Genomic DNA, 25,515 nt, shown 5'->3' on the forward strand with positions numbered 1-25,515 from the left:
CAATCGCAACATTATTGTCAGTGCCTTTCACAGTCAAGACATACATAAGCATGACAGGTAATTCGGAATGCGCAAGATTCTAAGCTTATTATACTGAATCAGAAAATTGCATTCATGTTATCTGAAATAAAGTGGAGACTTTTTTAAATAAATGTGTTTTGGATCACAATTTACTGGTTGAATACAGAGAAATAGATTTTAGCTCTCCATTGTCACGTTTGAACTCAATCATTGTCTGTTTCTTGCAGCTTCCTTGAATAGATATTATTCATTATCCTTCTATAGCACTATTTCATTTGTTCGATATCTTTGCTTTTATTTAGCCAAAGTCTTAATCAGCTTTTAATAATTGTTCCCATTAGGCATCTTTTCTACTGCAACAAGCAAGTTTTATTAAAATAATGCTATTAATATATGTCGTAGATTTGTGCTTGTCCCCAAGAGCATCTAAGACTTTATAAGTGAAAGCGGCCATAGCTTTCAATCTTCACTGAAAGTAGAGGACTTTATTTATGACGAAAATCATTTCGAATATGCTGCTATTCTCCCAAAGCTATCGGGCAGAAAACAAAAACTGTTTTTGACTCTTAATCAGTATCACTCACCGATGACCTTTTGGTTTTCTGTTGAATTACAAGTAACTTGTAAAGCCAAATGCTGTCTACCATCGCCATTAATTCATCACTGGCCAAATAGCTATCCAGTGTCCACTTCCGAAAAAATGATACCTAGCCATACTCTTACCCGTATAAAGTTATTGTGACAGATAATAAATCCCTACATAATTTTACCTTTTTGTATCATTATCTTGCAATTTAACCATGCAATCCTCACCTTTCATTAGAGGGCAGTTGGATCTCCTGTTCTAGAAGAACCAAATTAATCAGTAGATGTGAATATAAATGTTGCTTTAGAACTCGTTCAACAGCTGGAAAGTCTTGCAGTCGATATCTTCTAGGACGTATTTGCGTATCATTACTCAATAAAATTCAACTGTGGGTATTTCTTTAATCGGTGGATTGAAAATCTTTCCTTTTTTTTGCCTCAAATATTTCTACTTCCTCTCATATCATCTAAGAAATTCGGGATGAGCTAAAAATATTACTGAGGAAGGTAATTTACATAATAATATTTCATTCGCAAGAATTCAACTGTTAACAACAAATATTTGGCAATATTTTCAATTATGATCATCTGCAAGTGCATCAATACTTTGAACAAATGATAATTACTTTCACTTCAATGACTGTTTCTAATATTCTGGAATTGAATGGCAAAAAGAAAATAAAATTTCAACAAAATTCGGGGAGTATGACGTTCATCACCGAATACAGTGGTAAACAAAATTCCAATGTTATTACTACTTATGACGCTGCTTGCATTACTTGCATTTTAATCAAGTATTTCACGAATGGTTCATTGTTTAAATAATTTGCATGACTGATCAGAAAAGTGGCATTTTGCACTTTACTTGTCATCATTTATTTCATACGCATTGTTCAAGTGTGTTATTCTATTCACGTACGAAAAGTATTTATGCTTAAGCTTCACAAATATATCGTCTTCAAAATATTGTTCTTCAGCAATTCGGAATTTTAAATTGATTTCGATATATTTCTTTGAAATGAGTTGGTCTTATTTATCGTCTGGAAATGTCGAACTAAAATTTAATTGTCATTTTGCAATGTTTCACTAATAAAATAGATTATCATGGATCGAAAACATTTTAGATTAAACTATGTAACTGCTTTATCATTCTTGTTCGTATAGTGAGACAAACAAATGCATACTTTTGTTCAATATTGTAAGGATTTTGTCCTTGTCTAAGTCCTGTATATTTTGCCTTTCAGTTATTAGCGTGGAAGGTTGAAGTTATTCAGATAAAAATTAAAATTTAATATTTGAAATAATCAAAAAAAACAATCCTAACTATTATAAACATTTTGAAAGATTCAGGAACAATAACATATATATATATATATATTTGCGTTTGATATTTGAAGTACTTTTGAATAATCAAAAGATCAGCCTATTTTGAGAAATATCAGATTAAAAAAGAAGAAAAAGAAGCAAGTTTTTAAATGAGTGACAAAAAACAATAAAATAACTAATTTTTTTCTTTTTTTCGTTTTTTTTCGAGGAATGTACCAAGAAAAATAATTGACAAATTCCAAAAACTGTATATCACTCATTTGTCCGATTTCTCCATTTTTTTAACGATATTTTTACTTTTTATGGTATTTTCCACTCTGATTTCTTTACTTCTCTTCAGAAGTGCATAAAATGGAGAATTTTTCGTTTCATTCTTATCAAACTTCAAAATATTCGAAAGCATTAACTCTCTTCTATGAGATGAAGTCAGCTGGCAGAAGGAATCCTTTTAGATTTATTTTAATAATCTTTGATTTCACTTAAAAGTCTGCACCGATACCACTTTTGGCTTAAATGTTGCTGACATTTACGAAATGATCAGAAACGAATTTTCTAGTTTATTCTGGCAAGAATCGTGCAAATTTATTTCACTCGTATTCTTCAATCTCTTACAAAGAAGACGATTTACTTATGAAAGACATAAATGACAGGAAAATAACTTCAAAATGCATAGTTTTCATATAAACGATGATAATATGTAATATCAACTAATTTAGCCAAGCAAATTGTGTTTAATTGGCCGAGCTTAAGTTTACTCTAATGCTTATATTAATTGATTTATGGTTAATAACATAATTTTTCCGATCTATTACAATCTAATTTGCAATTTCGATTTCTGTTTTATTCGACTTACAGTGAAACTTGTGCTTGCTGAAATCTGGGTACGTATACGACATGTTAAATTGTCATTGTTGAATTCATCGGCTGCTTCATTTAATGATTTAAAATCAATGCTCATTATAATCGTTTACCATTTATCGCTCCAACTGATTCTCCTTTGATGTTTTGGATTTCTTAATTCTTGCTATCTCACAAACACATATTGCTACTGCTTGTCAATCTTAACTGTAGACAAAAAGGAACGAAAGTATAGTATGATATGTGAAAAGCAATGAAATGCGGTCTTCGACTGTTCCGTTATCAATAGTATTGGTGTGGTGCATCTACTACAAACTGAGTTGTGCAAAACAGTCAGAACTTGCGAATAATATGCAAATTTCTAATGTATTGAGTGAAAACGACGCTCAAAGCACCGAATTTGTTCGCACAGCTTGGAGCGCTGCAACTTATTCGAAACTCAGAATTTACAGTAAGTTCTTCGATTTCGCCAACATTGATTTCTTCTTTACTTTTGATTTTATGTCAAAAATTTATCAGACGAAATAGAATGCTATCATACAGTAGACTCTGGACTTATTGAAATGAACTTTTTTTTTAGTTTAAATCTGGTATTTTTGCCCAGTTATATTAAGATTTTGAGGGTCTTTGAGACTAATTAGACATAGACTTTTAGATATGTATAGGAGAGTTTTTAATTATCTTCCTTGATAAAAAATCCATGAGGGTTCTGAGAACGAGTTGCTTCTTGCTGGAAGTAACTAGAAGCATCTATCTGTTCAAGTCTGTAGTGACTTGCTTAAAGGACCCAGAAGTCATATCGCTTCACAACTTTTCCAATCCCATCTCTCTGCTACTGTCATATGTAGTTCTCTTTTTTGATTTTCATGGAATCTGAAATATTATTATGAAATGTTTTAAATGACATGGACACATTGTGATGTTTGATCATTTAGTTTGCGTGGGGTGACATTTTTCTCTTCTACAGCCGAGGGATTTGACGAATTCTTTCCCTATTTCTCTCTTCTTTTGATATATAAGAGAGAAATTTTCTTAAAGCAACAATCTTCTCTATTCATTTATCACTTTTTTTCACAAAATTTACAATCAGTGTTAATGTGATCATTCGAATTCACAGTTCCGTTTTGCACTTTCACTTTACACACAGTGCAAATTCAGTTGTTTTAAACATCTGAAATATCTAAAACGTGTCAATGTGCCAAAGTTTTCACCACTTTGTTAAGTATGATAATAACTCTGTGAATTTGGTAAATCTTTGCAAGTATCAACTTCTAAATAAGGTTGATTTTGAATAAAATTTGAATTAAGTATTATTTAATCGATGAAATTTTACACTAGGTTCTTCTTAACGTTCCTTTTTTGAATCATTTTTTGACTGATACCAAATAACTGTATGCCATAATATCAAAATTTTTTTTTAGTACTCTCAAAGATGGGGAAGGAAAGCATAGAGCTGAAAAAATTGAACGGTGGAAGCTTTTTAAAGGATTTCATATTTCGATATTTTTGATTACATATGAATTATATTGATTATCACCAATTTATTTGAAATCCAGTTTTTTGAAAAAGAAATTTTTTGAATTCCAGAAGGTGAGGGAGAAAGAGAAAGGTAGAAAGAAATATTCACTAAAATTAACATTTATTAACTACAATAAGCAATAATTACAATTTTAATGGCTCAAAGATTATAAACATATTAACAGTTTTTTCATTTGAACATATGCATTATTAAGATTCTAACAGAGTTGTGTTATATTTTAATAATACAACTCTTTATTTTCTAACAGTCCATAAGCTCAGATTAGAACTCTCGTGTTCAATCTTCTGATCTGACTACGGAATCCAAATCTTTTTTTCAGATAAGTTGGTTAATTACCTGCGCTCTTTCCATTTCACATTAGCCTTGTTCATGTTAAATTACCGAAAAGTTGTGAAATAATAGAAATGAAGGGAAATTTGCTTCTTGCTGTGCGATATTTTGAGGAGACATGCAACTAAACAAGACTGATTTCGATCTTTTTGTTTATTGACTTCGCAGGGAGAACTTTTGACTGCTTGGAAAACTTTGCTTTCCATTTTACTTCTCGAACAATTTCTTTTTTTTTTAAATCTTTTTTCAAAATGCCAAACAATAAATTGGCGTTATTTCACTTTCCTCTCCAATATATCCAGTAAATAATTATACTTAAAAAGTATAATGGAAAGAAAAAATAGTGGAATTCTCACTCTGTATTCATAATAATAAAAGATTTCACTGAAAAGTTGAACAGTTTGGGAAATTTTATTTTCTATCTTATCATATCACCGCATTTAAACTTAATGTCCTTGATCAATCAAACAAATTGCTGAATAAAAGAACACTTTGAAAATCCAAAATCACTTCTTTCCTAACGGATTGTTGTGATTCATAGTGTAGAAGGAGTACAACTACTAGGACTGCAATCAAATGGTAAGAGACTTTCACTTCTTATAAAACTTTAAAGCCAGATGAAGTCGAATGAGTTGTATAAACAATTTTCCACAACATAATATTTGGACTAAAATTGATTTCAAACAAGTGAGCTACATTTTTGTCACTTTCTTTCAAATGATAATAAGGTAAAAATGGCAAAAACAGAATTGTCTGAATAATAAAACTGCTGATAGGTACTTTGTTATCAATTATTGGGAAAAAGTTTTTCACCTGCTTTTTTTAATAAAACAGAATTTGAAATGACGGAAACATTTTGAGGATGCTGTCTTCTTCGGTGCATGCAAAAATTGTTGAATTCACAATTCATCGTTTTACACAACTTTTTTTTCCTTTTTTATCGAACAATCACAGACTTAAGATTCAAATAAATTTAGTTCATTGCAGCCTTTGTTGAACTCTGATGTCCGTTAATAAATAATAATGATAACAAAAAAAGAGATCAGATATTGCCTGATTTTTAATAATTTTTCTAACTGATTTGATTACATTCTCATATTGCAGTTTTTCAAATTACATGTATGGAAACGTGCTTTCGGTAAAATCGCACTAGACATTACTTTTGGTCGAAATGCACAAATATCTATTTGGTTTGAAATGAAAATTTCTAAGCTTTCCAGTCTGCAATTAATTCTTAGAAAATTGCAAGAAGAATAAAAATATGGGAAGTTGGTAAAATGAAAGACATAACATTTTCCGCAATAAATGGGTCTATTTCTTAATGTTTTAAGCAACGAACAGACTGCACTAAATTTTTTTTTTAAAAAGCAGATATTGCAATACAAAGGACATAGGCAACTGTTAAAAAATTAGTTAGCCTATCAAGAGTTACTCTAACATTAAGTGTGATATTGAAAAGGATTTTTATTGTAATTTGATCAGATGTTGTTAAGTGCAGTTATTTGTCATGCTAGGGAATTGACGAAATAAAGAAATTGAAGAAATAGTACCTTTTTTATTTTCCCGATACCCTCGGGGAAGAATTATCATCGTGTGAATCTGGACTTTCTTGATTTTCCAAATAAAGTTGAGTTTGTTTTTTTTTTTTGTAAAGTTTGGATTTCAACTATCCATTCCTTCATATCATAGCAGCTTTATATATGCTGAATAATGAAAGCCATTGCCGAACTTCATTTTATAATATTTTCGAATCGTAATGCAAATCGTCTTTATTGGAAAGGTTTGAACTCAAAAATGAAATCATCAACTGTGCCCAAGTTGGCAATCTTAATTGTTTATGCTTGCATTTCTTTCACCTTCACTTTTATTAGAACAAATTCGGATCATTTAGAGTTCTTAATTTTTTACTATTATGCCTTAGCTTTACTCTCGAACTTTTAACAAAAGAAAATTTTGCTAAAAAAAATTGAGATAAAAAATTACTTTTCCGAGAAATTATAGGTCGGGAATATACAAAGTTTAAATTATCGTTGAGCATGAATCCCTGATATTTGGGATTTATTGTTACACAAATGACGTGATATCCATTTATTGGAACTGTAAAAGTGTAAATTTTTTTTTGCTCACATTATTAAAGATATATTTTAATGCTATGACCTTGACAATTCAAGATGTTATCCATTTTGCCAGATAATTAAGCGTTAATTTAGCAAGATGATAAAATCCTAATTGGTAGTAATATTCAGAAAACGTTAATCTGCAAGCAAAATAATATCCGGAATATTCTAATAAGCTAAAATAGATGATCGAATCCGTTGTTGTTATACGTTATCGAGCGTGAATATCTTGGCTAATAAATTGGGGGAGGAAGGAAAATTTTTATTTACTGTTGGAAACTACAATCTTCTAATCGAATAAGGCGGCATTTCCAGAAGTTATCCTTGATATGTCCAAGATGGTGACACAATCTTCTAATCGAATAAGGCGGCATTTCCAGAAGTTATCCTTGATATGTCCAAGATGGTGACATTTAAGGATTAAATTTCGATATTTATCTTAATATTCTCTTCAGTTTCAATTGCTTGCTTTCCACAGTTCACACCAGTTGTTCTAGTCGCTACAAGTACAATAAACGTTGTCTACGGAATATACGCCCATATTTTAACTTATTTTTTGTCTCATTATGAGTTGTGCCTTTTAATCATAGTGACAATAGCAATCTTTTGAAAGAGAATAATGTTATTTGTTAAGCTTCATTTTATATATCGAAGTGCACTCTCAATTATTTGAAATGCTTTTATGCTTGTTTCGAAGTATTGCTGAGTCATAGCAAAGAAGTCACATTTGGATGGCTTAAATCACAAGTAACTTTTATCATTCATATCATTTATTTTGTCAACTTACATACGAAATTAATAAATTGCCAACTTATTTCCTTTATCATTTTCTGCGAAAGTTCAAATTACAGCTTTTTCTGAGCTGTGAGCTTATATATATTTTCGTCACTATTTGTGATTATGAAGGAACAATTCGCATATCATAGACATAAAATTGTGCTGAAATTAAAAAATAACTGAGAAGAGGGGCACTGATGGACCAAGTGAATGACAATGTCGGAATGAAAACTTTAGGTAGTTTGATGATACTGATAGCGGTCATTTTTATCGACATTTCACACTTATGGATCGCTAGAGAACTTGCCGAACTGGTGGAAATTGGTATTTTCATTTCTTTTACTTTAACTAGAAAAAAAGTTTAAGCTTTTATGCCTCATTAGTCTGTTTGCAACTTCATTAATATATTTGCAATTTATTTTCCAAATTTGTACAAAATTTAAGCACACACAATTCTATCAGTCTACAAAGTCTCATTAGAATGGAAAATGTGCATTTAAGGACTTGTCTAGCAAGAAAGGAAGATTTCACAGGGTTAATTTGCTACTTCAATGTCTATCAATAAAAAGAGACATCTGGAAGGAGAAGATATTAATGATGTACTTGCTGAAAGCTTTCTCTTTCTATTGTCTTTCAAACAGAAAAGAAACAATTTTTCATGCGCAAAATTTCATTTAAATAGTGAGATGTTCACTGCAATGCTATTGACATTATCAAAATGTGAGAGATTAATATAAAAGTTTTATTTAAGACATTATTTCAGCGTTTGCAACTTTTAATTTGGTTGATGTGAAATTTCAAGTTCAATAAGATTTTGGGGCATTAGTTTCATTTCAGCGATGATATCAGAGACAACGTTAGTTAGTAATTTTGATATTTTGATTGCTACTACGAAAAATTCCTATCAGTGCAATAAAATCTATTTTCAGATACCATACCTCGTCGATTCGAATGCTTTTCTTGTATGTCACTGAGTTATCAAGAACGCTGGGAGCATCTGCAGTATATTTACATGGCACCTAAGGTTTTCTGTTGATAATGTTACATACTACCTTCTAAATTCTTAAGTTTTAATATGCCAGATTAAAACTTCAGAAGAAATTCGTATTCTCAAACTAAAAAGTTGAACGCTTCCACATACACAGCTCTAAATTAAAATGAACACATCAATGGATACTTTTAACAAATACTTTTATGTAGTTACTAATCTTAAATAAAGGTTCAAGTAGGCTTATTAGAACTGATCCATACAACAACAAAAATGGAGAGACATAAGCATAATCTACCATAGAGGGAGAGAACAAGTGAAAAAACTTGTAAGCAGTAGAAGTTGAAGGAAAATTGAAATTCTAAAATTTATCAACCATAAAGGTCTCTTCCCTAAATTTTGTTCAAATTATGGGGAGTAAACGGGAGCTTGAAATGATGTGGAAAAAGTTAGAGAACACTTATGAGACAAATTTCTAATATTATCGTTGTCATATCAATCTTCCTTCAAAATTTTAAATTAAGATAAGCAATGTGTGTTCAATCACGATATTCAGATGTTTACAAATCAATGTAACGAGCCACAACTTTCAAACCATATTCCTACTGTAATTTGTTCAACAATGTGTGTTAATTTACTCGAACCCGATGTTGAAGCTGGTTTGTTTGCAATTACTTCTTAAAAACCATTGTCCCATCAAAATTTGTTATGAGCACTGAACTGATCATAACAACTCTATGACTCAGCTAAGATTACGCTATTCCTAAGCTAATGCAAACATAGAAATGTCAATAAATATATTAAATGAGACATTTTGACAAGTGATATCCTCGACATGTTGAGTATTGCATATCAAAATAAAATGACATGTCAAGTTATCGGACACAATGTAATACAATTTTTTTTGGCAATGTAATATAGGAATTAGCCAAAAGAAAAACTCATACATTATTTGTCTCTTTTCGGATCCATTGTCGAAAACGACCAAAATTATGCTTAAAAGGTCATCATCCTCTCCAAATACGTGGTTAGAAATCAAACAGTACTAATACAGACTGAAAAATAAACATGGAAATTTTAGTTCTTTCAACACTATCGTTTCCTAGACATCAATACTTTTTCCAGGCGTATTTATTGGTTTTAAATTTATCCGTGGTTGCATGGATCGAGTATTAAGGAACGGTTTCAATGAAACCGCAGTAAGGACGCATCGCTTTCAAATGGTAATTTTAGCTTTTAAATCGTTATGAAGAACTGAAACAGATATTTTGTAGCACGATGAAGAAACAGAAAAACAGTTTTTTGTTTAGGTGAACCAATGTCGAAGCTTACCCCGTGCTCATTTGTACAATTTGGATCGCAGACAACTTCACCCGGTATTCGGTGATGTACAACTATGTACTTGTTACGGAGACAGATGTAATGGTTCGTCGGGTACTATCAGCAGTTCAAATTACAGTACGGTGCTTTTGTTGACATGTTTTACTGTCCTGCTAAGGATATAAAAAACAGCCAGTAGTTGATCAGCCATGACCTGTTACGGCTGAAATTGTTTATATTTAATGTTAAACAGATTTAGTTAAAAATGTTCAGGTAAATACTTTTCTTGAACGAATTTAACGTTAATGGATTTTGAAAGAAAAAACAAAAAAACTACTATTTCCTTAGTTACTAGTTAAAACAACTCGTAGAATGTAATGGTGCCTTGTTGTTATCACGTAAGACTAGACTGTTTAATTGAATTTAACAATAAACATATCGATAGCGTTTCAAACATCACGAAACAAAATCACACCATTTGAAATGAATGGCCTTATTGTTCTTTCAATTCCCATAACATCAAAGAATCTCTCAAAAGCTCCTCAGCTTAGTCGATATAAAATCCGATGTGCAAACTATTTCTGAAATGTTTGGTACTAAGTTGATAAATTGCAAATCCTAAAAACGGCCTGTCACCAAAACCTCATACATAACCAAACGGCTATGTTTAAGAGCACTGTGTGCGTGTTAATGTAGTAAACGACTACTGAACAAACGGCCAATCAACCGCGGGACGACAACATCACTTACGCTCCGTTACCCCAACATAACATTATGACCTAGTCCTTATAAGCTAAGTTGTTTCACATCACCCTGACATTGCGGTCGGAATCAGATTATGTTATCTTGACCGTATGCTCTCGATGGGGGAGTTGATTTTATCACTGTGGAGGAAGTGCGGGGAGGTTCGTTGCTGGCGTGACGTTTTAGGTCGAGGCTTGTTGTATGAGGAGGATAAACGGTGGCTAATGATGATGACAATGGCGTCGAGCACTCAGTAAAGTGTCTGTTTAAGTCTACGCGCATAGAGCACTTCTTCGGACAAACCGATCAATACACTTCAGGAAAATCTAACGTGTGTAATGGATAGTATTTGGAATAGACCAAACGTTGGCTCAAATTTTCCATTACGATAATTAAAAGAAGTATAATATTTATTCTGTCGAAAAGGTCACATAATATACAGAAAATGAAATCGACGCCAGTCGAACGTGAATTTCGTAATGCATCACTCCAACTACTAAAGAGATTTAATGTGATCTCAGATATATGCTGGACACGATTTCATCGAGGTACTTCACAGTTGTTGATTTGTGTAGTTGTTTGTATACTATTTCTGCATTCAAAGGCAAATCTGGATAATCGCAAAGTGCTGTTGGTTGACTGTGATGAGTCTGGTACTGGTTATAACTATTACAGGAAAAGAGAAAGCGTTCAGGTTTACCGAGTTTAAAATGAGTTTAACACTGAATAGTAGGAATGACTTAATTAACGTATCTTGCACTGAGTAGTAGAAATGACTTAATTAACATATCTTATAGTAACTTTGTCTTACCTGCAGACAAAATATTCTGTAACGGTGAGCAATTTGAGATGAAAACCTGTGTGGTTGAAGACGTAAAGGCAGTCATCGAATTGTACGAATTGATCCAATGGAATCATCGGAATCATTCCTGTCTTATTGAAATCGTTAACTTGTCAAATAGTTGCTTACGTTAGTTCCATTCTTCTTACCATCACTTATATGGGCGACTACAAATAAAGCAGGACGAGTATGAAGTAGATGATAAACGAGTATGAAATAGATGATAAAATAAGACAAATTATGTTCTACTCGAGCCACATTACAGCCGTGAGTCATTTTTTGGCGTTTTCTATTGAATAATATGACAGACTTTCTTCTATCTGACTTCATTTTTACTTTCTGGAGTCGAATGAATGCCGAAATCTACTTAAAAGCATTTACAGCTGTGATAATCAAAGGTGCAAGCCTTGACGCATAAACAACAAGCTTCTGGTGAATTATTGGATTAAACAAAATTGACACTTTTCCAGAAGGGTTATCAAAAGGAATCTCTGGTTTTTCGGGCAGTTCATTTTATTAGTTAATTAACTGAGGAAGAAGTGAAGAGTGAAAACACTGGTAAACTTGGATTTTTAATCGAATCAGTTGTTGACCGTATTGATTGATAATCCAAGTGGATAAGAAAAGTGATCTTTTTCTGTTTCGACATAGAAATTCTAAAAAGGAAAGCTTCAAGATATTCCTAATAATCCGTGTGCTTCGTTTCAGCTAATCGCGATAGCATCATCGAAATAAGTAGTGAATGTCGAAGAGGGTGGAAATTATAAGATACTTGCTAGGGTATGCGGAATGTTGGTTCTATTCTAAGCGAAAATTTGATTGCGGCAATAAAAGAGAAAAAGTCGATTTGGATAAAAAGGATGCTACTATTAAATGTCGAAAAGATGTGCAGTAGTAGAAGGAAGGTACATTTGAGAACTTCATGGAAATCTTAGAAGAATACTCACATACTCGGGTAGGACGATTGAGTTTGTTCTCTTCTGCGGTTAATAGCTGGCTTACTGAGTGTTTTGGCGAAAGCATCAAGTGAACCAGCCGTATATGTCTTGAACCCTAACACAGAACGGTTCTTAACATCTATAACAGGAATGGAATTTTCTGTAAGATTCAAGACATGAATGGGAGATTAATGAAATAAAAATTCATCTAGAACTGTTGAAGATTAATTCAAAAGGGATTCTTCCAGTAATGAAAATCCTGTGGTAGGAATGTCAATCGAATTAAGATTGGATACACAGCGTGTGGAATATAACACGAAGAGTTTGGCCATTAACTGCATGTGAATTCATCTACAGAGAAACAGCTTTGCCTGTGAAACTAACTACTTAAATAACTAATACTTTGGAAAGTTTTGAAAGGGTATTCGGTTTCGAAAGAAAGGACTAAATAGTGGCTAGATTTCTTGAAATTGTCGGAAGTAAGGGTATATACATTAGTGGCTGCTGGTTTTCTGCCGATTTAGAATTACGGCAGCCTAGAATTTACAGATCATGGAAAGGATGGACTGCATCGGAAACATAATTCTTTCTTTTTCGCATACTCTCTTGTATCGAGACACGGTCTTTGAGATTTTCTTGTAGCTTTGTTGCTAGTATGTGTCAAAATACGACACAAACCTGAACGCAAATTTGCAAGGCTAGTAATGGACTATTTTAGTGTAATTTTGACCATTTTAGTGTAATGTTGCAAATCGAACAAGCAGTTGTGTTGAACTGATAATATGATATTAGATCTTTCTCAATTTTGCAAAGGAGTTATGGACAAAAACTGCTTATGAAATAAAATTTTACGACTTCATTTTGTAATAATGTTACGGACGTTGAAAACCCAACATCGGAGATCACACGTTGCCCATAAAATATTGAACCATTTTCTCGGGTTTTTCTGGATATGATGGATTTGTAAAAGAAAACTTGATGAAGGAAGGTAGTGCTTATGAAACGTAGTGCAAAAACGTATTACTAATATTGGGGAAATGATTCAGATCATAAATTTGTTTACTGTGATACATAGTAACATGCATCTTTTTCCCCTAATTAACTCAGCGAAATTGAGGTCCCTTACTTGAGCACCTCACTGCTTTGTAGGATTGACAGCGTTCAAATAGCTTAGTAATTTGTATTTATATAGTGTTTTGATTAAACCGTTAAATAAATACTAAGTAATGAAATATGTTGGCATCATAATTTGAACGCTGTTGAGCATTTTTTGTGTTGTTGCTATAGTAATTTCTATTTTCTGCTTATTTGCTAAACGTTACGTTAGCCCACTTTTCAGTACTAGAACTGAAGCCTTTGATTTGGAAGTTATTTTTATACTTGCAGATGATGAATTGCCCGGAAGTAATAACGCTTGATAATAGTGATGATGACGACAGCAATGGACACAATTCAGTAAGCCGACATGTGGGGGCGACTGCTTCAGTTATTCGTGCGAAGCCTCTTAGGTTCTCAACACTGCAACCAAGGGTTGGATTTTAGCTTTATACTAGTAATAATTGTTTCTATATGAACTGAAATGATTAGTATTTGGAAGATAAAGTATTGGTTATTCGAAAGTAACGCTGGACGATTAACTGAATGTTTGAATTTTCTGTTACATTGCTTATATGAATTAATGACTTTGGGAATTTCACACTCAATTATATTGTGAAGAAGGTGAAGTAGTTTACTGGAGTAACTGCATAACTGGGAGCAGAATAGTCATTAATTGAGTTCCAAATGGTAATTTTTATGAATTCATTTCTTCAACATTTTTCAAATAAAATTAATATCAGTTGACTTAAGGAGCTCATATAGCTTTCAAGTAAAATGCTAATGAGAGAAGGTTAGTCAGGAAAGAATGATGTTTTCAAGTTACAGCGGTCCACAACCAGCAAACTACCGCTACCTACCACAGCTTCCCCTTCAACACAGTTTCACCGAATTAATATTTCGGAAACTCCCGCAACACCAATGCTGCAAAAAGCCTTCTCATCACTTTTACATACTAAGCTACCAGTTTTGGAACTCCAAAACCGGGTCATATCGGACACGGAAAATGATACCAGTTATATAACTTTATCATCATCACGTAGAGAAAATAACTTGGATTCGTATTGCTATGAAAGTTATGATCCAAGAGCACCACCATTTGAAGCGCAACAGTTTAGTGCCAAATTCCGAGTAGGTTCATTTCTTTAGTTCTTCCTTTATTTTCAATCAAATTCATCTATAATTTTGTCACAGGTGGGTGCAGTATTTGATGTATTTTTGTCCATTAGCTGTCGACAGATCGAGTAGCAATAGAATCAAATGAGCAGTTTGACTATAAGCTATAAAATTCTCCCGGATAGTTCATTCATGACTTACCATTTTTCTATCAAAAGTGAATGCGTTGCACAAAATAACCAGAACTATTGGTTATCTAAATGATAACCTAAGAAATATAATCAGTTTCTGTTAAATGTTTCTATTAAATCGTTCATCACTGTTCTTCATGTAATTTGCGATAAAGTACGTTACTTTCTAGATTTCGTCTAAATTTTCGATTTAATTATGTGAATGTTTTCAGTGTTCCGTTGGAAATTGCCGAATGCTGCTTTCCAATAATGTAAGTTTCATGTTCCATCTGTGGGCACATTTAACTGAGTTCAGCTACGGCAGTAGTCTTAATTGCCCTCGAGAAATGCATCGATTCTGCCGTTGTCCACAATGCCTTCATTTATTTCCTACTGCATATCGCCTGCAGATTCATTATGATAATGTTCACAGTGCAACACCATCCTCATCCACATGTAAAATATGTGAAATCACTGTAGATGAGGTATGTTTGTAACCCCGTTTTTCTTATTTCCATACATAGACGTGCGACAACTCATATTTCTCATACCATGTTGTACTTTTTATTAAAAAATGTCCTACTCGTAGAGGACTGCAATCAATTACAAATTATTGATTCAACTTATAAGAATTAATCTTAGAATTCTTGCATAACTCGAATCTATATGATTTATTGAAATGTTGGAAGCATTTATTCAATGGTACCATCGATTCCGTTATTGTAATAAAAGCGCATTATTAAGAAGCTGATAATTTTATGTGATTTGAAGGACCAATGTTTGGATTAATTATAAGGAAAACGGTCCAGCTGTGTGGAACTTTATGAGTTCTCAATTTCGATGCATTTGTCAATTTTTTTCCTTCGTTTAAATCTATTTTAGAGTGCCAAAAGCTATAATTATTATGATTTCAGAGCAAGCACCGGAAAATTCATGGCGATTTCGATGCTCCATTTCATTGCAGGAAGTGTCGATATAGGACATCGATGAGAACCCATTTTATAGATCATTTTGTTCGATTCCATTCAAATACACGCACTTTGCTGTGTCCCTTTTGTCTTAATTGTTATGTCATACCGAGAGACAACACATCATCTATGATAAGTGAACGCGAATATGTTAGACATTTTTTGCTACATCAGGAAGGTGAGATATTTCAAGAATATGGAAAATAATGTTTTGTTAACGAATTTTTCAATATTGCAGCTTTGTACCTTTTTTATATCAGTTTATTAGCCGCACAACTTTGGATAAATTTTCGTCTGGTCAAATGACACAATCATTTTGCTCATTCTAGAAAATTATGGTTGTGATCAGTGCTCATTGAAATTTATACGGCATGCTGATAAAATCGCTCATCGGCGGGAGCATACTCAACCAAACCTGAAATGGATCTCAAAAAATATCCAAGTACATACAAGGCGAAAGGTAAGACATTGAATTAATATTTTTACGCCATGTGTATTCGGTTGGTCCCGTTTTAAATCCTAAAGGGTTAAAAGAACTGCAGTAATTAAGGATACCAAAATCATTTATATGATGTATATTTAAAGAGTATGCATTTAAATATACATGTGTATATTTAAAGATTTCGAAAAGTTGGCCTATTAAAAGAAAAACATATTTAGAACAGTAAAGCAAAATGATGGATATATACCAAATTTTACAAAGAATGGTTTGGAATTGTACATTAAATTTAGTTTATGCGAATTAAACTTATGAAACGACTTTATTCTCTTATGACTTAAAGAAAAATAACTATTTAGATTTTTACAGCAAGAAACTTTCGGCTGGCTTTGGTCGTGCTTCAGCTAGCTTTAGGTAGATCTCGATCAAAAGTACTCGCAATTTCTTTAGGGCCGCAAGTTATGGTCAAAAAAAAAGAAGTGGAAATGCACAGAATGTAATGAAGGACTAAGTAATGTGTGTGAACATTTCAAGCGTATGTATCACTGTCCTCATTGCGGCTATCGTACAAACTGTCACACTGCGTCACAGCGACACAAATTCATCAAATGCACGACGAAACGAGGAGGGATGACGAGGCAAATTTAAGTTTATCACTACTCTAACAAAACAACATACTTAGAAACAAGGTGTGAGAAACATTTACAGTATTGTTAATGTTGTTTGAACTACCATAACATATTACAATACTTATAGTATCTATCTTATAGTAATAATATGGTGGAATGTGGTAGTAATATGGTAGTAATAATATAGTACTTATAGTAATAATATGGTGGAATGAATTCGAATAGTCGTGAGCTTAGAAAGTAATCCTTGTTATGATGTGGGAGCTATAGCAGTTTGGGCTATTAATTTCCAGGCATTTATTAATTCTGCATTTCAGAGCTCAGTTATTACCATCACTAATTGTCTGTAATCGTTGTAAACGTGCATCATGTATTGAACGAGATATTTTGAATCATGTGCGTGCTTGTAGTGAAGGACGCTGTGTTGTTGTTAATCTGAAACAAGAAAAAAGCAATATTCTCAGTCAATATAATGATGAATTAGAGGTCAGTATTGTCTCATGTATTTTTCCGCTTTATTTCATATTGTGTCTACGCAGTTATTTCTATCCTGAGAATTAGCAGAATGTTTTGCTTTTTAGTAACTTAGATCAAAAAGCAATAAGAATATCCTGTTGTCAAGTTAATATTATATGCAGTGATGAAAAACTGATTTGATTATTATACACAGTTCTTAAGATTCAATTTGTAAGTTTCGTTCATTAAACGTTATAACATCACAAAATTCCAATCGATGCAGCTTTGCAATATTTTAGCTCTCAGCTTTGATAATAATCTGTCGGTTAAATAGAAAGAGGAACTTGTCAGAAATTATCAGCTTGGTCAGAAAATGCTTTATAGTACTTCAAACTTTTGCTCTTGTAGATGAAAATTTTTGCTCTTCGTCCTTATGAAGAAACTGCAAGACTTGGTAATGGTGATGTTGTGTCAGACGTACATAATTTTTGTCGTCTACGCGATCAAAATTCTTTATCGCCTTCTCTAGTTAAAGCAAATATGGAACTGAACAATGCTCGTCTGCACATTTTGTGAGTTTCTGAGAAATCTATAATAGTTCACATACACCATATGATATGGAAAAATAAGCTTCCAGTCACTTAAAATGGATATTCAATTGACAGTGACGAAACTTTTCCTATTTTCATACTGTGCAGTTGTGTGTTATTGTTTTCAAATGCTGGCTGAGTTACTTATTAACTAACTACTAATAATTAAAATCGAAAACAGTCGACAGACATGCATCAATTCAATTGAATAGAATAATGTTCATGCACAGGTATTTAAACCTTTCATAAGTACCAAGTGACGCAACATGAACTATCACAAATTTAACAATTCACTTTCATAATCCTTTTAACTTAGAGCTTCACAAAATCAAGAAATAAGAGTTATCCTAAACTTATAAACGAAAAATTTGCAGGAAAAGGATTTGTCCGAGGCCACGGTTTTCTTTTGCCGATATGTTGAAATGTTCTTGATCATCGTTTCGTCATGCACTTTTTTCTTCACTTTTTTATCAGGCATCTATTGCTCATATGCTTGTTGCATACTTTATGGAACTTCGAATTTTAGTGGCATATAAATTCAGCTCTTTTTAGATTTAATAATGAAGTAATCAGGAAAATTATTTCATCAAATATTTGGTACTTGGATCTCATTAATTTTATGAGTGATGTCTTTTTGTCTTATTATCCCAACCTTAAAATCCACCTTCTTGGAAAACTTGTATAAACTATCATAAATTTTTTGATGGTGGGGAAAAATCTTCTTTGTAATAAATATAATCTTTGTAATAAATACATAATTATTTTTAAAATCTTTGAGCAATATACCTTATGTAGCGGTTGATGTGGTTATCTACCAAATGCTCTCCAGTATCTGAAACGTTCCGCTTTTACGAGTTTTATATTGTGACTTGGTTTTATATTATGACGGAAGTATCTGAAATAGAAGCTTGACGATTTATATATGTGCTTCAATTGGTGTCATTATATTTAGCTTATGTGTTCGTATATAGCATCAAAATGAAAAATTCTTTATAGTTCACTACTTAATTTTCGCCTTCGAGATTGGATTGTCACAGAATAACCACTACTTATTGCTCTTTAAGAGAAAAGAGAGAATTCAAATAAAAATTTTTGAACATGCTGGCAGGAATACCTGAGATTATTTCATAATGGGGTCATAATGGTTATTTTGGACTACTTTGACCACTGATTGCAGGTCTACAGCTCAAATTTACAGGTTCAGGTAGATCGTCGTGTTCTTCCACTTTCGGACGTTAAAAAAAATCGAGAAATTCGTTCAAATCGAGAAATTCGTAACCCGTCGCAATTATCATTTTATAAGACAAGTTGTGGTCATGAAGAAGCATTTTTATTGATTTGGGACGGCTGTTAGCAGTGAAGAAGATTATAATGCCCTATTTTGATGGTATAGAAGGTATAGGCCCGAGAATCTAGCTTGTTATGTCAAATTTACTGGAATTTAGTATTATGAGAAAATTAATTTATGGAAAGTGAAGAGCGACTTCGTTCTCATACCTTTGGTACGTTCTTCATCTGATTTGCTTACGGTATGCACGCATGGAGGACCTTCCGTGAGCAGCGTGTGGCTGGTCATTTCAGAAATATCTATATCAGTAATCCATTCGAAGTTAGAGTTAATCTAAAGCTAAATGAGATGTTGCTGACAAAAACTTCGTTATATCGAAGACATATGCCTACCACAGAAAATGGGCAACCGACTTTTAGAGGAAGAAACCATACCGCCGTGAATTACTAGTGGGATGCGTTTGTTGATGAGATAGATAACTCGTGGGGCAATATTTAAATTTTAATTTATCATTACTTAAGTTCCTACTTAGATTTATTTTTATTTAGTATTTAAATTTAAATTTTTACGGCAAAATATACCCAGCAGCAAAACTAAACATTTGGCATAGCTCACGCTTTGCCATAAAATTATGTTATCATGGATTATTGTACATGTATTGAACCTAAAGAATTTGAAGGTTGATGAAGTAACGACTCCACTATGTTCTTGAGTAACTGGTTTGTTTCACATATTTTCACATGTTTCACATTATATTTTAAGAATATAACTTTAAGGAATATTGCCATTTGCCAAAAGATTCCGAATCATCAGAAGATTCAGGACAGGATTATTGTTTCGAATCAGTTTTCTCTCCTCTTTGATGTTAACATCCATGCATCTACTATCTCCTATTAGTAAACTGCAATATTTTATACATATAAAGCGCAAGTAATATTGACAGTGTCGTGGTTATCACGAAGTTTTGATAACAAGCAGGTATGAATAAAAACAGACGAAGCGATATTTCGTCAGGTATGTCTTAAGAACGACAGATTGCAAAAGAATCGATCTCGAATTGTACAGTTATGAGCCGTTCAAGATAACTCTAGGAAATCTGTATCTGAACTTCATAGATATTATCTAGCGCTGCTTTTAATTATCATTTATTCAGTTCCATGTCATCATGTTTTGGAATACATCTTTTTAAATTACAACAATCCATTGAATCACAGTGAATGAATATCAATGTCTAAGAATTCGAAAAAACATGATCGACAGATCGATTCTGAAACAAAAAAAATTGTTTTCCTTCACTCACCATTAGAGTCTAAGAAAACTTCTTTATTACCCCCTTCAGTATTAGCCAAATAGCTAACGAAAATTCCAGGTAAGACCAAAAGAACTCATAATATATTCATAATGTCATATTTTCTTTTTTTTTTTTTTTTTGAAATTATAAACAATTATTACATGGATAGCATCATTATTTGCATCTATCTGCCTTTTGTTGAGAATTGTCTCCCAACTTAATCAACTGCGAGATTCTCTCATACATGTTTCTCGTTAATGGATACCTGTCGAGACTTGCATTCTTCCCATGATCCAACAAAGAATTGAAAAATATGTAAATCATCAAGTCAACCCATGTAATCTAAAATATCTCTCACCTGTGTTCGGAAACTGCATTTGGCTAATAAAGTTAAACATTAAGAGATTCTCGACCACAGTTTACAAATCATCTCTATTAGAATCCTACCTGGTCATCGAGGTTCACTTACTTTACAATTGATTTATTTGCTCAGCTAAAGTTAACTTCCTTACCTCTTCTCCAATCAGATAAGAAGTGTTGTTTTTGGTTAGTTGTTTCTCAATAATGGATGCGACACGATTGCAAACTTTCCCAAGTTTTATATCATCAGGTATTGTAACCTGGAATTGTCGCGGGCATTGTGTGACAACAAGAATATTCACGTTGAAGTTTCTGGTTGTTAAATTAGCCAACAAATAGTAGGGGAAAGTGGACTTTAAACAATACATTCAGCTCTAATAATTCATCTGGAAGTTGTGCATACATTTTAAGTTTTTTAATATATTTCTCCCAAAAAGTGCTGATAATCCATAATTTTATAAAGTTATAATTTCTCAAAAACAATTGAAAAAGGTCAATGGTTGCTGGCATTTAAGTGAGCATTTAACATTAGCACTGCTGTCGTTATCATCATCCGTTGGTCCGAAAACTGAAATCTGAGCTTCAAGAAGCAAATCGGCAAACATATCGAGCAATGCATCTGATGTCGCATTTTGTCCGGACAGCCCTATGAAATCACTTCTCATGTTCAAAAAGAAGCGACGGATAGCGATTTTATGTCAAGGGTATGAACTAAAATTGCTTTAAGCTTCTTTCAATTATGACAACATAAAAAAGCAATCTATAAGAATACATAACAAATTAAGCTTTAGCCTATCAGTTAGCAACTGATAAATTACCAAAATAATTTTTCAAATGGAATTGTTTTTTACAATCCTTTTATGAATAGTAGAAAACAAGCACGATATGAAAAGATGATGTCACTATAAAAGCTATAATCGTATCAATGATAACTTACCGAACCTCCAAGCTAAATGACGACAAATAGCAGTCTGCCCACTTAGTTTGACATCATCTATTTCCAGTACTGGCAGTATCCCAAGTGGAGTCTCTGTAAATTCTTTATTTTAAGAATTTCTTTTTTTTCGTGTTTCTAACATTTTTTAAACCAAAATTCATTTAAATTTGAAAATCTTAGAACGAACGATCTCATAATACCAGCCCTTATTTCAAACACACTGAAATTTCCTTATCTTGAGCCGATATCACTTTTATCCATAAAGTGATGTGCTATTTCTATCATCAAACTTTTGAACCATCTCTCAAATTTGGAAATTTCTAGAAATTTTGAACCATTTCTAATGAAATCCCATTGTTCTTTCCGATTAATACTGATATCTTCATACGGGACATTTGCCATTTTGAACATCAGCCTTGCTAATTTACCACTTTGCTGGTCATTAGCATTGTATAGTTTGAATTTTGGCGACAGCATATCTAATATCGTCTAAGGATGAATTCTGTTTTAGTTTCATACATAAGTAACTGAAGGCAACTAATTAATAAATTCGGCGATTTCACAAATCTAGAGAAACACTACCAATATTTAAGAAGGGAACTTTATCGGATAGAATATAATATACAACACAGTGTTTATCTTTTCCTATCAGTGAGTCACATTTTCATCCTTCGCTGTTAATCATTTCCTTTTTTCCCTTATTTAGTAATCAAGGAATTTCTAATTTTTCATACTGTTTCATTTAATAAACACTTTAATAAATTTTTGATAAACAACACAAACACTTCATAAAGAAGCCTGAAATTTAAGTTTCAATGATAAATAAATGAAACATTTCGTCATCTCAAAATATCTTCGGTCAGAGATATCAGGGATCTATATATTTAAAAAAAATTAAAAAAAAATCACTGCCCTTTGAAAAATTATGTGAAGCCTTGTCATAAATTGTGAGAAATTTAGTGTGAGGAAATGCATGGGATAAGCAAATATATGAAGTTATCAGTCAAAGTATTCGAAATATTCATTGCGGGTAATCACACTGATAATGCTAATCTGTGACGAACTTTTATGAAAGAGAATAACTCACAGAATATTCCAAAAATGAAAATCAAAACATTTTTATGCAAAAAAAAGAAAGAAAAAAACCATTTCATTCGTTGTAAAATTGAATATGAAAATGAATCAATAAAATTTACGGATGCATTATTAAAAAAAAAAATTTTTTTTGAAAGCAAAGAGAACAGATGAAAACGACGACAGTGAAGAATCAAAAAACAAGACAGGTCTACGGAATGGAGCAAAATCGATCACCTGATGGAGCAAATGTTTTTTTTTTTTGCTTCTGTTACACATAGCTTTCTTGTGTTGAAACGTTGTTGAATGTTCGCCATCCGATCCTACATTATGTCATCATTACTTCCGACTGCTCCATCATATCCATACTCTTCCATTCGTTCAACATTACCATTGCATCATATACGGGATAGCATGATCCAGGAAACATTTTTATTATCAAACAATTGATTTCACAAAACAGCATAGAACAATTTAAATCTGTTTAGATTACTTGGGATGGCAGTAGATATCTACAACATGTAATGCAACAGATGTGATGAAATGAGTCCTGCAACAAAATAATTCTCATTGGTGACATCATGCTTAGCTCAGAGACCCGATTCGTCTCATTGAAAATGGTCAGCCTTGAAAATATTGAGCAAACCATCAATCAACTGTAACAAACGTTTGCACTGCTGGTACCAAAAATCCACTATATTTTAGTGAAATCTTGTATTTAATAATTGCTGCTAGAAAAAAGTAAATATTGCCTGTAGTGCTTCCGTAATTCCATTTTTTACTGGTTTTTTAAATTCCGTGTTCGATCAAATCATTTCCGGTTTAGTAAAATTAAGAACTAATTAATGTTTTATTTTGGTGACATTACTGAGTTCACTTCTTTCATCACTTCAGTTCATTTACAAATCAAAAAAGATCAACCAATCATATCGTTATGATGAAAGGGATAAAGGATGAAGGTTATCAATCGACTGAATTATCAACCAATTATTTGATCAGATTTAGGCTAGAAGACCAGAACAGATCTTCTTAAATAAAATACAGAAGCAAAAAAAAAAAGTGTTATCATTATATATGAACTTGTGGCCATGCAATCTTTAGCTTATGTTAGCCAGATGACCTTGGGACATATTAAACTGCAAGCTGAATTCTTCCAAGTGCATGCCTGTTATTCCTTATCATATTAATTCTTCTGAAGATTTCTAAATATTTTTGAACATTTTTTACAATCAAATAGAAAGCAAGTGAAAAATAAAGATTCTGCACAATCTTCGGAGTTGTCCTCAACATTTTTTCCTGAATATCAAGTGAAAATGTCGAATGAAGCGCTTTCTGGCGATTTAACTCTAAAGGTTCTAAAAATTTATTTCTCATTACCTTCTTTAGAATAGCAAGAAATATATCAAAGTTGCATATAAATTTGATTTCTAAAATTTCTGACTTTACTAAAAGACGATATAGATGATTTTGGGAGATAGTTATAGAAAAGTGATTTTAAAATGAATTTTAATAGTTCAAAGCAATTTCAGAGTAACATTTCATTTCTCTAATATAGAAATCCATGAGAACATTTCGTGCAAAAAATCTTAATTCAAAAGTTAATTTATCTAATTTAATTGTACGAGTGACATTTATTTTTGTAATTTAAAAAAACTCAAAGTTGCAACCATGAATTCTTCTTCAAGAATTTTACCTATTCGAATGTCAATGGTAGTTAAACAGTTGACGATGGATTACTTGTGATACTTGTATACGATAAATTACTCATATACAATATGAGAATGAGAAAAGAAACTCAGAATATAGGATTGCTAAAAGGTTTGCTTGTGTTTCCAAGTATTAGTCCTTTTAGAAGAGGAACTGCTTAAAAATAAAATGCAAATTTTCAGACTCTTCACGTACGATTAAATTTATTTCCATATCAAGTGAGACAGAAATTTATTTAAAAGAATAATATAAGTAATTTAACTCATTTCCTATCTTCAGATCAACTGATATCAGTTCGCATTGCTTATTTGAAGCGCCATTGTTTGTTTGTTGTTGCAAACGAACGAAGTTAGCAAATTTGTTCATAAATAACAGAAATTTGTTTTCTTGAATTTCAGCTATTAACTTGTTTCCTTTCCCATTGTTCAGTGAAATCGCCACTGGTTAAACTGCTCATTAGGCGTGAAATCTAAGTAAAAATAAAATAATTGATTGAGCTTATGGATTTCTGAGGAATATTGTCGGAAAGAGAGTTTGAAGAATACGAGACAGACAGATCTTCCTATGAAAGATTTCATCTGAGGTATAAACTCTGCCGCAGAAATAGACTTCTTCAAATAACAATTTCTTTCTATGACTTGGACTTAGACTTATTCCAAACTTTTTGAAATAACGAAATTCGGGGAATTTAAAATATGATTTCCGTTTTCCCATTTTTTATCAATATGTGATAGAAGTTAATCCTATCAAAATCATAGCATATCAATGAGATATCAAACTGCAAACGTGTTGAAAGAATAATCAATATAAAAAAATTGTTATTATTATTATTATTATTATTATTATTATTATTATTATTATTATTATTATTATTATTATTATTATTATTATTATTATTATTATTATTATTATTATTATTATTATTATTATTATTATTATTATTATTATTATTATTATTATTATTATTATTATTATTATTATTATTATTATTATTATTATTATTATTATTA

At 32.1% G+C, this 25,515-nt stretch overlaps 6 protein-coding genes across 6 annotated transcripts; 5 read left to right on the forward strand and 1 right to left on the reverse strand.

Annotated features, from left to right (window-relative positions):
- Positions 1-3,048: 3,048 nt before the first annotated feature.
- LOAG_04075 (hypothetical protein) lies at positions 3,049-5,917 on the forward strand (the record flags this gene model as incomplete). The annotated part of the gene is made up of 3 exons (XM_003139612.1): positions 3,049-3,241; positions 3,456-3,526; positions 5,765-5,917. The coding sequence occupies 3 exons, from the start codon at positions 3,049-3,051 to the stop codon at positions 5,915-5,917; spliced, it is 417 nt and encodes a 138-aa protein (XP_003139660.1).
- A 1,834-nt stretch (positions 5,918-7,751) lies between these two features.
- LOAG_04076 (hypothetical protein) lies at positions 7,752-10,047 on the forward strand (the record flags this gene model as incomplete). The annotated part of the gene is made up of 5 exons (XM_020446499.1): positions 7,752-7,878; positions 8,484-8,578; positions 9,099-9,201; positions 9,668-9,765; positions 9,853-10,047. The coding sequence occupies 5 exons, from the start codon at positions 7,752-7,754 to the stop codon at positions 10,045-10,047; spliced, it is 618 nt and encodes a 205-aa protein (XP_020303169.1).
- A 1,004-nt stretch (positions 10,048-11,051) lies between these two features.
- Positions 11,052-11,315, forward strand: LOAG_04077 (hypothetical protein; the record flags this gene model as incomplete). The annotated part of the gene is made up of 1 exon (XM_003139614.2): positions 11,052-11,315. The coding sequence occupies one exon, from the start codon at positions 11,052-11,054 to the stop codon at positions 11,313-11,315; it is 264 nt and encodes an 87-aa protein (XP_003139662.2).
- A 2,456-nt stretch (positions 11,316-13,771) lies between these two features.
- Positions 13,772-18,280, forward strand: LOAG_04078 (zinc finger protein; the record flags this gene model as incomplete). Its single annotated transcript, XM_020446500.1, has 9 exons — positions 13,772-13,915; positions 14,309-14,611; positions 15,000-15,251; positions 15,681-15,912; positions 16,064-16,194; positions 16,624-16,811; positions 17,120-17,288; positions 17,667-17,830; positions 18,223-18,280. The coding sequence occupies 9 exons, from the start codon at positions 13,772-13,774 to the stop codon at positions 18,278-18,280; spliced, it is 1,641 nt and encodes a 546-aa protein (XP_020303170.1).
- Positions 18,281-18,649: 369 nt separating this feature from the next.
- On the forward strand, positions 18,650-19,999 carry LOAG_04079 (hypothetical protein; the record flags this gene model as incomplete). Its single annotated transcript, XM_003139616.1, has 4 exons — positions 18,650-18,739; positions 19,026-19,197; positions 19,322-19,419; positions 19,913-19,999. 4 exons carry the CDS (start codon positions 18,650-18,652, stop codon positions 19,997-19,999), a joined length of 447 nt encoding a protein of 148 aa, XP_003139664.1.
- Positions 20,000-20,601: 602 nt separating this feature from the next.
- Positions 20,602-22,201, reverse strand: LOAG_04080 (hypothetical protein; the record flags this gene model as incomplete). Its single annotated transcript, XM_003139617.1, has 5 exons — positions 20,602-20,769; positions 20,940-21,047; positions 21,315-21,433; positions 21,725-21,817; positions 22,060-22,201. The coding sequence occupies 5 exons, from the start codon at positions 22,199-22,201 to the stop codon at positions 20,602-20,604; spliced, it is 630 nt and encodes a 209-aa protein (XP_003139665.1).
- Positions 22,202-25,515: the final 3,314 nt, after the last annotated feature.

Source organism: Loa loa (assembly GCF_000183805.2).
Source record: "Loa loa unplaced genomic scaffold supercont3.1, whole genome shotgun sequence".
Classification (NCBI taxonomy): domain Eukaryota; kingdom Metazoa; phylum Nematoda; class Chromadorea; order Rhabditida; family Onchocercidae; genus Loa; species Loa loa.